This window comes from Aythya marila (genome assembly GCF_965140915.1).
Source record: "Aythya marila genome assembly, chromosome: 16".
Taxonomy (NCBI): domain Eukaryota; kingdom Metazoa; phylum Chordata; class Aves; order Anseriformes; family Anatidae; genus Aythya; species Aythya marila.
This window is the reverse complement of record NC_139057.1, coordinates 12,283,451-12,301,428: the sequence shown is the minus strand read 5'-3', so window position 1 is coordinate 12,301,428 and position 17,978 is coordinate 12,283,451. Positions and strand designations below refer to the sequence as shown.

General features: G+C 40.9%; 1 protein-coding gene across 1 annotated transcript in view; it reads left to right on the top strand.

Moving 5' to 3' along the window:
• Nucleotides 1-17,978, top strand: part of PTPRT (protein tyrosine phosphatase receptor type T) — a gene marked incomplete at its 5' end in the record, with an annotated part of 444,059 nt that overhangs the window by 288,214 nt on the left and 137,867 nt on the right. Inside the window, 2 exons of the mRNA XM_082773668.1 lie at nucleotides 6,905-7,201; nucleotides 9,788-9,897. Coding sequence (XP_082629794.1) covers nucleotides 6,905-7,201; nucleotides 9,788-9,897 — 407 coding nt within the window. The remainder of the gene's footprint in view (nucleotides 1-6,904; nucleotides 7,202-9,787; nucleotides 9,898-17,978) is intronic.

Below are 17,978 nucleotides of genomic sequence, written 5' to 3'. Positions count from 1 at the left end.
ATACATAATAAAATAAACAGATTTGTGGGAAAAAAAGCATTTTATTGTGCTTGCCAAAAAAGTGGTTTACCTGCTTTGTAATTTCACTTTCATTAGCATATTTAATTATGCTTTTGTATTTAATCATCAGAAAGCTCAGTAATGTACGTTTTGTTCCCAGCCATGGAATACCACCACTAAGTGTATCCATGATAGATGTTTTTAATAAAATCAGTAATTACCCTTTATTGTTGCTTTAAATGATTATTTTTAAGTTTGTTAGGCAACAATAGTTTTAGGTACAAGAAGAAGAAAGCTTTCTCTTTACCATTTCAAACTCTAATGAAAAATTCCATTTAAACAGATGCTAATAAACCTTTTTTTTTCTTTTTTTTTTTTTTTTTCTATTTTACAAAAGGTAGTGCTTAATTATCTTGAAGTTGTGTACAAATGGAGATTTGGCAGCTTAACTGTGGGTGCAGGTTAGAGCAAGCACCAGCAGTGCTGGGGTAGGCTCTGAGTCACCTGCTGGTGCTCTGGACCTGGGTCTTCAAGTATGGGAGGTGTCTTTGGGAACAGGTTGGAAGGTCTCAGACTTCTCAGAAAGATGGATCTCGGCTCAGTTTAAGGGTGTTCGGGTCAATTTTTTTCGTTATTTTGGTCTCGGTTTTGTTGAACAATTTCTATCTGTGAGATTAGAAGATGTTTATGGGTTTTGTAACCCATTAAATAAATTTCCTTTTCAACAAAAAAAAAAAAAAAAAAGAAATCTTGGGTTTCTTCTGATGCCGAATTCAAAGTAAAATTTGAAACTGAAACAAAAGCAGATCAATAAAAAATGTAGAAAATGTACTGTGAACTGAAGTGAAATGCTCATGTTAACTGTTGCGAGAGCTCAGTCCCTAGCTTATCTAAGCATGTACTCCATTATCTAACTTATTTATCTTTCTTTTACAACAGCTTCAGCTGTGTGACAGTGCTCCTTCTATGTGTCTCAGAGAATTCTATCAAATGGCCTATTTTAGTTCATCAGCGTAATGACACCTATTTCTTTGTGTGTGGCTTGGGGTTTAGGTGATTGGAGATATCTCAACAAGCAGGTTGTTCTGTGGCCGTGTTGTTGTTTTAGTCACATTTGCTTTTTCTTCTTTTCTCTGTTGGGAGTCTTGAAGATGTTGGAAGTCTGTGATTCTAGGATTCTTCTCTCAGAATACGCAAGAACGTGCATTTCTCTATAATCACCTTCAGCTTTGTCTGCACTGTCTTTTGAGCAATGACACCCAAACTGGTTTTAAAAAAAAGTTTCAAATTTTAGGGAAATTTTCTTTATGCAAAAAAGGGCAAAGCTAAAGCACTTTTGTGGTATTGGCAGACTAGGGAACTCTGCTTAATCAGTGTTTTTATCTGTCGTGTCTGAAAAGGCATTTAGACCACATTCAGGCTAGGAAGGCATTGAAATATGATGAGCAGCATCTGAATGAGTTGTGACGCTCAGCACAGGATCTCTGTCACAAAAAGACATGCTGCACTTCAGGAATGCACAGAGTTGTCCAATGTTCTGAAATGTCCCCGTGTAGGACATTGATAAGGAGGGCATTTATAGAGAACTCATCTGTCAGCGTGTCTTTGAAGAGATGAACAGCACTCACGGTGGAGTTGGCTGTTTTATCCTGAGCCATCACACAATTGAATTGGATATTTAAGGCATAGCAGCTGAATGCTTTTGCTTTGTTTTATCTCACTATGTTATTTTGCTGGTAGGTATGTTTCCTAAGGCTTGATTCATCCTATGGAATTTTAAAGAGGAAGATGAGAAATAGGAGATAAAGGTGAGATAGAGAGTGCCTGGAAAGGAATCATTGTCAGACATATTACTGTTTGGTTTTCTATATGCAGAACGAGAACAATGTCTTTGTAAAACAGGTAGGAATCTATAAAGGGAAACATCCTGTTTACTGATGCACTGATGATGAGAATTGTGTTGCTGTTGCACGGAAAGTAGGCACTGTCACAACTCCTTGGGGCGACTGACGATGAGCTCAGGTGTGGGTGTGTTGAGTGGAAGGCAGGAATTGGACTTGCACGCATTTTCCTTCTCTGCTTTCTCAGAAAACATCAGTTAGGACTCTGGGAAAGCTGCGATGCCTGTCGTGCTTGTCTTTCTTCCCTTTGTGCATTCTCAGTCTCTGTAACCCACTGTGGGGAAACAGAATTCAATCAGTGGACACCTGCACTGCTAATGAACTCTGCCTCGTGCTCTCTGGAGGGTCAGCAGACATGGGCGATGGGGCCTCAGAGCAGTACGGACATCTTCCACTCAATGTCGTGTCTGTACTGACAGGAACAATTTCTTGCAATTAGGCTCCTGCAGCAGGTAGTTAACCTGAGGGGCAGCAGCTGATTGTCTCTGTTTAACTTCACTGCTCAGCCTTAGCTCCATGTTCAAACCCTGGTGCTTTGCTGTTCCTTCCCTTCCTCGCTGTTCTGCCCTGCATGGCGGGGTATGAAGCAGAGACAATTGTTATTAATAACCTAAATCAACCTTTGCCTTTTCCACGCCTCACCTTGAGCAAGGCAACTACAGCGAACAAAATGAGATCTGTAAAACTCAATAAGAAAATTATAAAACCGGTCATAAAAGTCAACTTTCTGTGAAATGCTGATAGTAGGAGATGCAGTCCCTGAACATTGCAGGTTGCTGTTGGGTCAAAACCCTCCACTTGCATGGACTGAGGACTTGGAGCACACCTGAAGGACCTGCTGGGAGAGTTTGTGTCCATCCTGGCCACGTGCCCATCACCTCCAGTTCAGAAGGGTTCCTGGCCTGCAAAGTGCTGTAGCCCACCAAAGCAATGATAGATATTGAAGCACTGCTGAGAGACCTGATATTAAAAAATGCTGTTCAGTCCTTGGTTTTGATGTAATTATTAGTTCAACCAGGCTGAGATGAAAATACAATGTTTGCACAGTGAAATCCCAGAGAGTACATGTATGATTTCTGTGCATGGATTCAAGACTAGTTTTAATACATCAGTGACAGCTGTTCCACTGCTGCTGCCTGCTAAGCATTTCCATGGGTTTTCCAAGGTCTCAGGACAGTTAGAAACTTCAATCTATGCAGGTTACTCAGATGTCTTAATATGTATGATCCATAACTGTTCAAATTGGGTTAGTTTGTTTTTCTTGCTTTGGTAGTTTTTTTTTTTTGCAGCTGAAGTTTGGGTTTTTTTTTTTTGAAGGTAGGGTGTTGTTTTTTTTTGCAGCTGAAGTTTGAAATCTATATTAGCAGTGTCTCTTAAACTAACCAAGTAATAATTTTTAGGTTTCTCCTTGCTTTATTGTGAAGCTATAATTCCAAGAATACAGAAATGGAGCAGTTCATCCAGCCTTCAGATGCTTACAGTAGTAGAGGATTATACAGAATGGAATAGTTCAGTTCAGAGGGACCTGCAAAGCTCATCGAGTCCAACTGCCTGACTACTTCAGGACTAACTAAAAATCAAAGCAAATTATGGAGGGCGTTGTACAAATGCCTCTTGAGCACTGAAAGGCATGGGACACCATTTATCTAGGAAGCCCGTTCCTTTCCAGTGTTTGACCACCCTCACAGTAAAGAAACTTTTTGCTAATGTCCTGTCTGAAGCCCTCCTAGTGCAGCTCTGTGCCATTCTCTCAGCCTCTCCTTACAGCACGTGCCTTCCAGCCCTTTCACCAGTGCTGTTGGCCTCCTCTGGACATGTTGAAGTACTTGAACATGCTATTTTTACCTCGTGGAGCCCAGAATTGCATGCAATATTCAAGGTGAGGCTGCACTAATGTTAAATATATGGAGAAAATTACCTCTTTTGATAACTATGCTGTGTTTTATGCACCCCAAAATGTAGTTTGTTCCCTTAGCTGCCAGGGCACGCTGCTGGCTCATATGATGCCTGCTGTCACCAGCACCCACAGGGCTTTTCTGCAGAGCTGTCAACTCTTAAACATGTTTAGTTTTCTTCTTTGTTTTGGGGAAAATAAGTGATTATATGAAAAATAGTTGATGTTATACAGTAGATTCCCAGGGGAGGTACTACAGAGATTTTGAGATTAAGATTGAAACAGAAAATATATACTTTTACAGTACAGAAGGAATTTAATAGAGAATGTAGTAGAACCACCATCCTTTAAAAACAATACAAAATCACATCTATGAAAATGAGTTTCAAGGACTTAATGTTGGAGTGTGTGACTACAGGAAAACATTTTCAAAGTTATATAGTTTGTTTTCAGAAAAAGGTGATTGAAAGTAAGAGAAGGAAGTCAGAGTGAATATAAAGCTCTGTAGGTCTTGCTTCAATTTGTTTATTTAATTCAGTCTCATTTCTTTCTCACTGAACCTAACGTTTAAATAGTTTTGACTTATTTATTCATTCCCATTTGTTCAAGAATCTGTAAGGCCATTAGATGTCAAATCTTGACACCTGCTCTTTCTTGAAAACTTCTGAGGCTATGGGTATTTCTGAAATGTGCATCCCATTCCTCTTTTTGTGGCATCATCCCGATCTCTTCCCACCCCACCGGACTGATGAATCTCACATTTTAAGCATACACGTGCAGGATGTTCTGTGTTTGTGTAGGGGGGTCTCTGGGCTGTCTGTGAAATCTGTAGTTTAGCTTCTTGCTTTGTAACTCTAACCCATCTGCTGTTTATAGGCAGGTTACTGTAATGAAAGTCTCAGAGTATATCTTAGAGCATTTAGAGTAATATTTTGAACTATAATTAGAAACTGGTCAAAATGAACCAGCCTGTGTGACTAAGTTTTATGTAAGAAAAGGAAGGGCAAATGTGAACAAGGTGAGATAACTGAGAAATTCAGGTAATCATCCATAGCACAAGTTTTGGACATAGAGCTTGATGAAGTGATGCTGAATCAGTCGCTCCTTACCCTTAGAGTCCTTACGTTCCTTAGAGTCGACACATCTGACATCAATAAACCAAACACCCTCTCATTACCCATTCATTCTATAACATGACTGACTTAAATAAAATAACTGTAATTTAAAAAACGCTGTAACATTAACATGGAGGTTAATTGCAATCTTCAGCTGCACCATTGTTGTGGCACGAAATGTTTCTGCTGCGTCTCAGCCCCACTCTGGTGTGGAGTCTGAGGTTGATTACGTCGGAAAGTTCTGAAGGACGAGCATCTGCATCTGGTTTTGGTTTTCTTTCAACACATCTTAAAGCATCTTGTGCTTACTCGTACGGTTTTAGAGGCTAAAAGCTGTAACAGAGCCATTCTTTGGTTCACCTTAATTATGTATATGAGCCGTCTACAGAAATGTTCTTTCTGTGGTTTTAGAGTAAAGGGATGATTATCACCTATGCAGAATGTGGGTATGTATGTGCATACGAGCTGTCTAATTTCAATATATATATATATATATATATATATATATGTATTTGACACAAAGCACTAAAGATCCTCATTTAAGTGTTCTCTATGTGCTTGGGGAATGACATGACTTATGTGGAATACTAAACCAGTCACTACCTTTAGACCCCTGGTTCTATAATAACCATACTAATCCTAAAGTGGCTGCACGTATGTGTATCTGAATAAATACCCAGAATAATGTTCAATTCAGAAGTAGCTGTTTCCCATTGACAGTTACTGTGCTAATCACTAGGGCGTGCTTTTTTTTCTAATTTTTTTTTTTAGAAGTAACATGGAATATACTGGTTGTTACAGTATGCTTTCTGCCCATGCATTAGTAGGTTAAAGTCAGTGTGACTGGTGTGTGCTTTACTTTCAAGAATTACAAGAAGGCTTTTTCTCTACTTTGAGTATCTTCCAGAGAAGTGTAACTGGTTTTTAGGAGTCCATATGACTTGTTTTGTTTCCATTAAAATGTTCTCTCATGATTTCAACTTATGAGAGGAACAGAGCTGGAGAAGTGGGAGAAACACTAAATTGTGCTATAAATCAAGAAACTGTGAAATTATGTATTTTCTAATTACCTTGCTTAGATATATATTGATCAAAAAAGCAAACGAGCTGTACAAGCTGAAGAAATGTCAGATAAACTGTGACATGTGTAGTATTATTACCATCTGACATATCTCAAACACTGATTTTACTAACTCATCCTTCATTCTTTATATCTGCATGTCTAGCGATGCGTGCATTTATATTTTATGTAAAGGGCAGAGTCTGTAGTCAGAGCGTTTGAGTTATGCTGTTAAAAATAAATTAAGGAACAGCAGGTGAAAATGATTCTTACACATGAATATTCAAACTTTACCTCAGACAGATACTGTAGAAAGAATAATAAAGAGCAATGAAACTTTGTTGAGGCCAAGGCATTGATATGCTCTGAAATAAAACTTTTATTGGCACGAGGCTGAGATGACTTGGAAGGCTCACGGAAGGGAGGACACGGCCTGCTCGTAGGCCCCACTGCTGAAGTGTTTAAGGGTGCCTGCCAGGAGCTGAAAACTGGAGGGGCAGTGGGGCTGGGGCAGGCCGACAGCCCGCCCCACAATTCTCGTACTCGTGTACCAGAGGACAAGTTTGTTCCTTCTCCTCTGACAGCCGTCTCCTGTGTATTTGCATCACTTAGGGCTGGATTCACCAAGCTACGGGTGGGGAGTTTTGTAAAAATGAAGGAAATGCAACATCCACGCTACTTAAATCGTGCTGCCACTGTTGGATTCAGTGATGTTTCATGGGAATCGGAAGCCCGACCCCTGGTCAGTGCCCTTTGACAGGATTTCTAGTGAAAGCTCAGGAGCCAGAATCCATGAGTGGACTGGACATTAACCTCCTCGTGCACTTGCTCCTCCTCTCCAAAAAGAGGCATATGAATGGATGACTGATGACTTTTAAGGTTGAATTAATTTTTTTTCTTCAGTTATTTATTTTTGTTATTCTTTTCTCCACAGATCCTGTCCACGGACCACAAAATGTGGAAGTTGTCGACATCCGTTCCCGGCAGCTGACGTTGCAGTGGGAGCCCTTTGGTTACGCCGTGACCCGCTGCCACAGCTACAATCTGACAGTCCAGTACCAGTATGTTTTTAACCAGCAGAAATTCGAGGCAGAGGAACTCATCCAGACTTCTTCCCACTACACTTTGCGAGGTCTTCGGCCCTTTATGACCATCAGGCTGAGGCTGGCCCTCTCTAACCCAGAGGGCAAAATGGAGAGTGAGGAGTTGGTTGTGCAGACTGAGGAGGACGGTAAGTTATGTCGGCTTCGCTTGCTTGGTTTTTGTGGGGACACAGTAATACTTTCAAGTCATAAAGAACAGCATAATCCCCTGTCCCACAAGACTTATAAACAGCTTCTCTGGACAGGATGTGTGCTACGCAAGTAAAATTTGTAGGTGTAAATAATTTCCATTTCACAGCAGTGTTCTTGAAAGGGCAGGGCTCCCTGAAGTGCCTGGAAATGACAAGCGCCAGTCTGAGCTGTTAGTGAACAGCAGTAGGTTTGCTTTCTATAGAAGTTGTATCCTGAACTACCCAGGGCCCCCATAGCAAGTTCCTTTATCGTATGGACAAATGTGATTCTGGCATTAGTTGCTTTTTTTCCTTGTGCCTTTACATCACAGTCCCCCAAAGAGTTATGATGTCTTCCTTTCTGGAGTATCTCTTTTCTTAATGCTGATCTTCTGGATGCAACATATAGCCTCGGATGCTAAGATCATTTGGTGCTAACTCTTCCGTTCCAGATACAAAAGAACAGTTTTCCAGAAGTACTGATGGAAAGCTTTAAAGTGTTATTATCCCATCTGAGCTATTTCTGACCAAGGACTCTCCTAGACTGCAAGCCTCCATTTTGTCTAATGTGTTAAAAAGGAATGTTCTTCCTCTGCCAGAGCCATAAGGAGTTGCTGTCCTAAGTTTCTGACAGCTGAAAGTGGCTCTAGCAGCCCAGTATATCATACAAGGGACATAAAAGGATGGCAGATCTTTCAGAAAAATGAACAGGGTTTTTATCAGACAGGCTTGGAAGTGTATTTAGTTATCTTTCACAGCATTAAAATTTTGCTTTAGTAGGTGGATTTTTAGCTGGCCTTGTAGCCATAATGAAACATAAATCTTACATTGTACTTAACTGAGGAAATCAATCTATCATATTGATAAGGATGTGCAGCCCAGTAGGTCTTTATGCCAAGGTGCAATCTGGCTGCTGAGGTAGATGGAGCTTTGCTGTTATGGGGGCAAAGGAGAACACATACAATTCCTTGCTGTGTCTAATTATCCTTTGGCATTACAAACAAGATTCTGTCCTCAAACCCTCTTCATCCTCTGTATCTGATGGGCGGCTGGTAGATGGACAAGAGGTAGCGTGTAAATAAAATATAAGTACCCAGCACTACAGTCTTACAAATTAGAGGAGAGCACCTAAGGCCTCTAAAAGAGGGCATTGTACATCTCCTGCCTTGCCAATCTGTGTAATGCCTCAAGGTGTTATGTGCATCTCTGCTGCTCCCAGGTGGAGGGTATGAGCGGGGATGGGAGTCAGGAAGGCATGTGGTGAGGTAGGTGAAAGAGCTGGAGTTGCTCACTGAAACTAACTTCTGAAGGAGGCTGCACTGCCTACATTGTCAGTGATCTTTGCAGCATGTTGAAAGGGCAAATCCTGCTTCATTGTGTGTGTGCCTTTCTTCCAGCCCTGGAGGAACATTTTGTTGATGCAGCAGGGTGTAGGCTTGTTAAAGGCCTGATGATGTTGAACATGTTCTGGATAAAGCACGGTTCTATTGGACATGTCCGTGTGTGTTACTCCACGAGGATGTTGAGGTCCAGAACAGGGAAAGGCTTAAAGAGAGAGGAGGCTGCCCATTACTTTGCTGCTTGACATTCTGGTGGTATTGTGGACATTTCTGTAATTTTAGAGTGATGATGGAATGGCCTGAGGAGTCTAACTCATGACAGAAAAGAGAAGATGGCATTTAAATGATCAGAAGGTTGTATTCAAGCTCAGAGTAAAAGACCAGTATTTAATGTCGTCATTCCTTTACACCACCGGGACAGTCCTAGGTTATGTTCCCAGTTCAGTGGCTCACAGGACTTCTGGAAAAGCAGTGCAGCTGGGATGTAGCACTGCCAAATGGATCAGTGAGCACTACTGGTGTTCTCCTTTGGCCAGTTTGCTAACTTGTCTCAGTGCCTTCCTGCATTGTGCTGCATGGACATGCTCTGAGGTTTTCCAGTGGTGTGACAACACGTGTAAGCAGGACTATGGTCTACATGCATTGGGACTCTTCTCAGAGAAGTGCCAATGTTACTGCCTAAGTCATTGTCTGTACGTGAATCCTTATCTGCAGAATGTTAATTACTATTATTTTTACTAGTGCAAATAGCTATATTTGAGGCAAAGTTAAATTATTGAAGTTCTCTTTATTTAAAAGGTACCTTTTTGCATTTTTATATTTAAATAGAAAAATATGCACATACTGGAATGTTGTTAATTTGAGATAATAAAGTGCATAATTTGGGGGTAAAATCACACATTCATTGTGTGATGTCATGGAGTCAGGAAACAAATTATGTGTTTATGTAAGAAAGACACTTCCAGGTGATTGACTGGATAAACTAAGAAATTCACCTTCTGTAGTCTTTAGTTCCCTTTTAAGCACTCACTGATTTTCTGCTGTGCTGTGCTGGGATAAGGGCATACTGGAGCTAGCTTCATGTTTTCATGGATTCTGATTTTGTTCATCACTTAGCAGTTTTCTTACTTGATTCAGTGGAGCTGGTGGTAGCTTCTAACACAGTGTTGTGATTTTTTTTTTGTTGTTTTTAATCTTTCTGTAGTTCCTGGACCTGTTCCCTTGGAATCCATCCAGGGAGGACCTTTTGAAGAGAAGATATATGTTCAGTGGAAGCCTCCAAATGAGACAAATGGCATCATTACACTCTATGAGGTGAGGAGAACAGATTGTTGTCAAGGAATACATGCCATAGGGCCCTTTTCATATGTGTGTAAGCCAATCGTGAGCTCTGAGAGATTTCAGAAGGTGCTAAAAGAAGCCTGATTAAAATAGATAAGAATCTTCAAGATAATCTGCTGCTGTCACTGAAAAAAATCCAGTTCAAGGCAGGTGGGGAAGGGGGAGGAATTCCGCACCAGTGTTTGTGGCAAAATGAGCCAAGAGATAATCCTTGACTAATGTAAGGAGTCACATTTTGTTGGTCAATGTTGGAGATACTTGGGAAAACTTGTGCGTATCACCTGCCTGGAACTAGAGTGAACCACTACAATTTTATGTTTTTTGAAGGTGTAGCAGGCTATCCTGTGTATACGTGTAAGGAATCATGTAATAAAGTGCTTGTTTTTTTTCCCCTTCTGTATTTTTTAAGGAATTAATCTGAATAGAATCAGTTGCAAGTGCGTTATTTTTCTGGAAACAGAGGTGACCTATAATGGAACACATTTAAAGTAATCCCAGGCAAATGATGCAAAAATAACTCCTTTTAATTTTTAAAGAGGCAGTTTCCTGCTAAAATATTGCCTTGGGCTCAGCTCATTGAAAGAACTTCAGCAATCCAATAGCTTTTCTGGCTCAGCAGCTGCGTAGAGATACTTTAATGCCTCCAGGGGTAGTGATGCATCATGACTGTGGCTTTGCCCCTCAAGTCATATCATTGCTTGAGTCTCAGTGGAGGCACAAACAAATTTTTTCTTTTCTGATAATGACTCTACGCATATTTGACAGCTGAAGCCAAAGAGAAGTCAAGGTGAGTTCCATTTCTCCTCCTTTTCCTCCTCTCCAAAAGGATGAAAGTCCAGGTATTTAAAAGTACCAGGGGAAGTGCAGTGCCTGAAGTTTGCCAGGAAATGAAGCAATTCATACAGAACATTTCCATTCTCTGTGGCACACGGAGACAAGAGTGCTGATGTGAATGGAATTCATTAGCTGGAGACCAAAATACAGATGAGCAGTTACCCATCATCTGGAGAGATGGCCAGAGCATTTTCAGAGTAGTTGTCAAGCTGTTGAAGTCCATGTCACAAGCAAATATGAGCACCTGTTCCAAGTAGCAGGAGATTCTGGTTTTAAAATTGCTCAGTAAATAAAGCATAGGTCTTTGAACAGAAAAGTCTCATCCTGCCACCTGCAATTGAAGTTTAATTTTCCTAGAAATACTGAGAAACTTCTAGTACTGCCTGGTAGTTGCATCTTTTGTATTGTTTACTTAATCTCTAGCCCACTGTGGTTACTTTAACCTACAACTTAGTCTCTACTGGTATTAAGACTTCATGCCACGTGCCTAGGACCAATGTAATTCCTCACTGGTAATAACCTCTAAAGTGTTATTTTAGACAGTATCATCGTGGCCTTACGCTGCTTTAACAGAGTTCAGCTGACCTATTGGTTAAAGAGAAAGAAAAATCTAGTGGTTAGTCTGTGATAGATTTTCAGTTCTCTCAGATATGTGTGGTCTGTAGTACTGATCCAGGTAGAAATAGAAGGTTTTAACTACGACAGGAAAAAAAAAAAAGGAAAAAAAAAGGTCAGACTATGAACCTGTGCAGTGCTACTTTAATGAGGTCTCTGTAGGGAGCACAGCTCCTGAAAACCAGTACTGGCAGCGCTACCCATCAGCAACAGGAGCAGGGAAACTTGGTGCTGCGCTAGCAGATCTGCAGCTATCTGGAAGCTCTGCAATTGTTGCTGTCATTAGGGAGAAACAAGCCCAACAACCTACTAAAATTTATGAAGGAAAAATTCCCTCCAAGGTGCAGATCAAGAATTACCACTTTCTGACTTTGAGCTACATGTAGTGATGTCAGTACCCTTGGGAGCAACTGGCTTGATTCACACAAAGGTATCCTGCAGGTGATGCTCTTTCAAATGCCCGTGGGCACAAACCCTCCTAATAAAAATACAAATAAAACTCTCTTCTCCCCCAAAGTAACTAATAGTTCTCTCCGTACAATGCTCTAACTGTATTTCATTGTGTTTTCTGCACTGTATTTTCTCTCTAGTTTTGTTTTTTCTTCTTTAAAAAAAAAAAAAGGTCTCTAAGCTTCCAATTGCTTCCAGATAAACAAACTGTCTATTCTACTTCCATCCCACTTGCTTTTCCTTGGGACAGATTTTCTCCTCGGATCCCTAATCATTCTTGCAGTTCCCTGCCAGACAGACTTCCATGTCACACACATTGCCAGTGCAGTTTGCACGCACACCACTCACATGCCAACTGGGCTGAGATCCAGCAGCACAGTCTTCAGCAAGTCATTTGGCAGGCAGAATCACTAAGTTCATAATGACTGAATAGTTTCTGAAGAGCCTAAACAAAATGCAAGGACCTTAATGAACCTTTTTTTACTTATAGAAGAGTGCTCTGATTGATATCTATCCTTCACACTGCTATTGCAGTCTTAAATGCGCCTATAGCATTGCATTTCAAATGGGTTTAAAAAGCCCCCTGCATTCAGTGGAAGAGTTGTTTCACTGGGTACAGCCACAGCTGGACTTCTGAACACAGGAATCTTGTAGATCCCTAACTCAGTGTGTAATCGTGGTCTGTTCCTGGGGAGCAGAAAGCGCTTTCAAGGGAACGTGGAAAGCCTAGGGAACTGCAAGTCAGTTGATCTGCTTGCAGGAAGGATGAGGGTCTGAGCCATGCAGAAAGCCCAGCGATCATCCTAGGGATGCTGAGGGAGCACAATGAGGCAGTTAATGTAAGGAGCGTGTGCTGAGTTAGCAGGTGTCAGTCTGTCTGGCAGGTCAAGCAGCCTGTTAGGGAGATGCTGTTGAAAGCAAGCTGTGCAGCGGGGAGAAGCTGAAGAGCTCTAGCTAAAGCCAAGTCCCCAGGTAGCTTCAAGGTGTGGAGGTATGGATGGAGACAAGTAGATCAATCCGTGTTTAGAAACACAGCTAAACAATGCTAACGGGTTTTGCTGGCACACTGGTTTGGGTAGGAAGCTCTGCAGAGGTGTTTTTTGCATGTGCTGTTGTATAGAGGTGTTGTTACAGCTGTCTGGTAGCGAGCTGTGAGTGGCAGAATCTAACGGCTCTGTAATGAGCCCTGTCCCCCATCCAGTCTCCTGGCAGGTTGAAAGCACCACAACCTGTTGAATCTTTAACCGATCCTGTAAAAGCTGCTATGCTTTAAAACCCCGAATAAGCAAATGATGCTTATTGTGCTTATGCCCACGTGGGAGTTCAGCTTCAAAGCCTTTGTGTACAAAGACATGCAACAAAGATTTCTTTCTTTATCCTAAGTGTGTGTAAAGTCAAACCAGCATCAAACACTAGAAAGACCTATGCTGCCTCTGTAATGCAGGAACAAGCAATCCAATTCAAGGTCACGCACCAGCTTTGGCACTTAAATTTTCCTGCTTCTAGGTCCCGTGAGGTTGTCTCAGGCATTTGCTCCACAATCCAGCTTGAAGTGCTTCATGTACACAGGTGGACCCGGGTATTTGGTGCAAACTTGTATTAAGTCTATAAAGTATAAATAGACAAAACTTGTTTGTAACTGCATTTTGCTGTCTATGTGGGCAGCTGGGAGCTTACTGGTGCACTCAGTAAGCGACATTGGCTTTCACCATTGTGAGTATGTTCTGTGTGTGTAATCATTTTTTCCAAATTGTCAGTTTTCAGAATATTTCTTAAAAGGAGAAGTAAAAACAAATAATAATAGCAACAACAACAATACCTTAGCGTATATCTGTGATGTTTCCTGGAGGGGGAGGCCTTGTTACAATGCATTACAATCCTAGAAGCATTTAAAGTGTGGCTCCGTGATATTCAGTTCCTTGGCTAGAAAAAATGACTCTCAGCCTGTTGAAGTCCTTACAAATGAGCCATGCCTAAAGACAACATTTAAACAGTAAACTATCTTTTTAAATACTGCAAGGTGTAGTCTTGTAATCACTTATGTTCTCATCTTTACGATTATTAAGTCCCATGTGGGTTGCACACGGGGTCTTGGGAAAATAAGGATGCATTTGCAGCTTCTAACTAGCTAGTTTTTTCGGTCACTGTTTTTGAAATGCTTCAAATCTCTAGATGCAAGGAATAATAATACAAAGGGCTTTCATAAACAATTTCAGCTCTTTAATAGGTTGTTTGGAGACTAGTTCCCCTAATCCCAGTGGATGTGAGTTTAAATTGCACATCAAAGGTTACAGATCCTCTGATTTTCCATGTGAAATTGCAGTCTGCCCTTCATCATCTCTCCAGCTGCCAATATGCCATTTCTTCTCAATCACTTCACTCACTTTTTCTCTGCAGGAGAGGTCGTTACATGCAAACCATCTCTTAAAGGGTCATGTATAGGGTCAATATTTGTGGGATGCACTGTCTGCGTTTACAGTAGAGTGGGAACAGATTGTTCCCAGCTTTGACCCCTGGAAGTGCATGCTTGCTGTAATACAAAGTACAATTTTGTGATGTGATAGCTACCCACTGCGTGGTTATGCTTGCATTTTTTCATAGCCCATTTTTAAGCTATTCATGAAACCTGATTTTTTTTTAATTTTTTTTATTTTTTAGAATAAAACCTTCCCTACTAAAAGGTGTAGCAAATAAAGTTTTCCTGGAAAAGATGAAAGGGTTGGGATCTGAACTTGGTTGAGTCGTTTGTTTGTTTATTTAAAGGATTTTTTTTTTTTTTTTGGTTAAGAGTGAAAAATGGTTCCCACAAGAAGAAAAGCAACAACCACAAAATCTTGCAACCGATTTATATGAAGGTCTACAGTCAAAACAGTAGAAAAATGACAATTCTCAGAAATTGCCTTCAGTGACAAGTGGCTTTGAATGTTCCCATGAAAATCAATCATGTTACAGCTTCTCAATTGCATTCTGTGGATGCATGATACTCCTGGGACTGAGCTTGCTCACTAAGTGTGCACTGAAGGAAGTCCATGCTACACACAGCTGGCTGCTGCATTTAGCTGAACATTAAGAGAACATTAAGGAGACACAGTTAAGTGCTCAAAACCCAGGAAATGATCAATTAAGGATTGTATATTTGGTTCTAGTGTTATCACCCTTCTGTAAGGGCATTTGACAATGCAATCTTCCCACAACTGGATGTTATTCTCTGTTCATCTGTAGCGCTAATGGATTCCTTTGACACTAGCTTTAGATAGTGTCACGTGCTGCAGAATATTGTTTGTCCAGAGTCCATGAAAGTCAATTATATGAAGAGCCAGTGTTTTACTGCATCTGTGGTATGTTGAATAGAATCCCTTAATCTACAGTAGCAGTGAAACTGTGTGGCCATGCATAATCTGTTTAAGTCTGAAGCTCTGTCTGCTCTACAGTTGGCTGCTTCATCCTCTTGATTACGTGTAAGGAAAGCTGTGCAGGTACACAGCTAAAGTAGTTCTGTAGTTAACAGGTTTTGTGCAGGAAGAGGGCTGGACTGCCTGAACATGAATCATTTTTTGCATGGATGCTGACTTGTGTTCGCTGAGCGCTTGGTGGAAGGTTGGGCAGAGACTGCCAGAGTTCTGCTCCCCTCTGAGCCAGGATTCAGGCCAGAATCTGGAAAATGAATGGTGCTGATTGCACTGATCTATTCTCTCTTCTTGGTAACTGGGAAGGCCTGTAAACCAGAGCATTGCTCCCTTTCCTAGTGAGCGAGAAACTTCTGGTGAGGTCTGAGGGGAGCGTGAGCTCACGAGAAGTACCAGGCTCAGTCCAGTTGTTTGCCAGCAGAATCCCATAGAGAGTCTTTCCCACTTCCCACCATGCCCTCACATTGTTTAATGGACTAATACGGCTTTTAAGCTCCCCGTCAGACCTAGAATTTGAGCATGAGCCTGAGAGACCCCTTAGCCATGCTCTGGGATAATAGGACTTAAGCCTTACTGTATCTGTGTGATGCTTCCTGGGGCTGTTGTGCTCCTTACATCCCAGGAGGACGGCAGCAGGGAGGATGCAGCAGATGCAGGCTGCCCAAAGTCTGCCCGTGTGCTCAGGGGCTAACCCCTGTCGGACACAGCCTGGCCCATCCTTGTCACTGGGGTCCCTCTCCATCCTGTCCTAGTTAGCTTAACACAGCCTTAAAATCAAGGGCATGTTTAAAGGATTTCCTAGTTAGGGATATTTTTTTTTGGAATAAGCACCTTAAAGCACTTTTGAACAAATATCTTCAAATTGCATAGGATTCTTAATCAGGTGCTGCTCACCCATTGTTACTTGCAAGATACACTTAACTGGGAAGCAGTTAATGATGCATTTTTAAATTGTATGGTTTCCAGTATGAGAATATGAGAAGCTTTTTTGAGAAACTCAGATGTCAGGGCTTTTTTTTAAATGTATGACAACCTCGAGGTAAATAGCATACTCGTGTTATAAATAGTATGAATCAACTGTTAAAAAAAAATTGCTTGATCAAGCTTTCCAGAAATGAAAGCATAATACAGTCCCCTGAGCACAACAATTTCTTTGATTACCTTTTTATTGTTCTTTTGAAGCCGATAGACTTACAGCAATATAAATCCAATGCAAATGAGAGAAGATGTTTGGCTAAAAAAAAAAAGGAATTTTTAAGAAGGAACTGAATTATTTTACTGTGGATACTGGACTCATTCTAAGCCAAATGCTAAGAACAGAAAAAACATCACTTATTCTTTTTATAATGAAGCTGAAATTAAAAATATATATATCGTTTTGTAGGTTTGCGAGCATCTTCTTTTTGCCTTCCAATGCTTTATTTTTCTTTCTAGAAAAAAAAATAGTTTTGGTCTATTCTCCTTTCTTCTTTCAGACATGCTGTTTCCCTTTATTGCTCATCTAGGAAACCAGTTGGTTCTTAATCCCATTTCTTCCAGCTGGTCTTTTCAAGGGGCAGTTACCTATGCAGTTATGGCAATAGAAAGTCATTTAACAACTCCACGTTTGGATCTTTCAATATCTTGCTCACCAAAATATGGTAAATACCTTGAAAGCAAAGTCCAGATACAGATTTGTACTTGTTTCTGCGGTGGTTATTTCTCTTCCCTTTTGAGTACTGCTTGATGTAGAAAATAGGCAGTATTGAAAAATTCAGATTTAGCTTTCTTCTGTGAACTGGTGCAGCTGGAGAACTGTAAGAGATGAGAAGCTGGTCAAGGTGACGTTCTCATCACCTTCAAAGGGAGATGCCAGCATTATGGTTCCTTTGGGAAAATGAATGTTATTGCTGTCCCTGGTGCGTGTCTGTTAGACCCAGAGTTTTAACTATGATCCTGCTGTCCAGTGGACGGATTTCATTTTGGCTTTAGTTTCCTGTGTCCCACTGTCTTTACCAGCCTCTTCCCTCCTCCTTCTGCCCTCTCCATTCATCACTATTTTTCCTGCTTCCTCTTCTCCCTGGTGTCCAGGTGGTATCACTGACAGCAAGGCTCAGATGGTTTCCAGGAGGATTCTGGCAGCTGCAAGATTTTAGCACAAGGATTGTTTGGGTTCCTTGCTTCTCTTTGTTTCTAGTTCAACTGCTTTTGTCTGAAATTTTGTAAAGCAACTTAGAATGAGGCTGTCGCTTGACTTGGAAAATAACTACAAACAGATAGTTTAATATTTGCATCACTAAAATATGTGGTCTTATGACCACATTACCGAGGAATTATATTTTATCAAAAAATGTGGTAAAAACATTTTATATGCACATGGTTCTTGCTTCTGTTAGGTTGTGGTGTGTAGCAAATGCCTACTCTAAGTGATGTTGCTGTTACTCCTTCGTGTTGGTTTGGGGTTTCATTCATTGCCCACAGCTTTCACTAAGGCAAGTGTAACATAGCAAACCAGCTATGAGGGAGATAAAGCAGTGCTTTCAGCATCAAGAACTAACTGAGCAACGAGTATGGGATTGAATAACCGCCTCGATGCTGCAGTCCTATCAAAGCAATTTCTACAGTTGTCATTTTCTGCTATTAAACTGAACAATGAGGCTCTCCAATAAAATCATATGAAATAACAGCTCATTAAAAACTCTCTTTAATATATAGCATGCTAATTAATGTCAGTGGGGTGCAAGCTTGAATGGCAGAATAGACTATAAT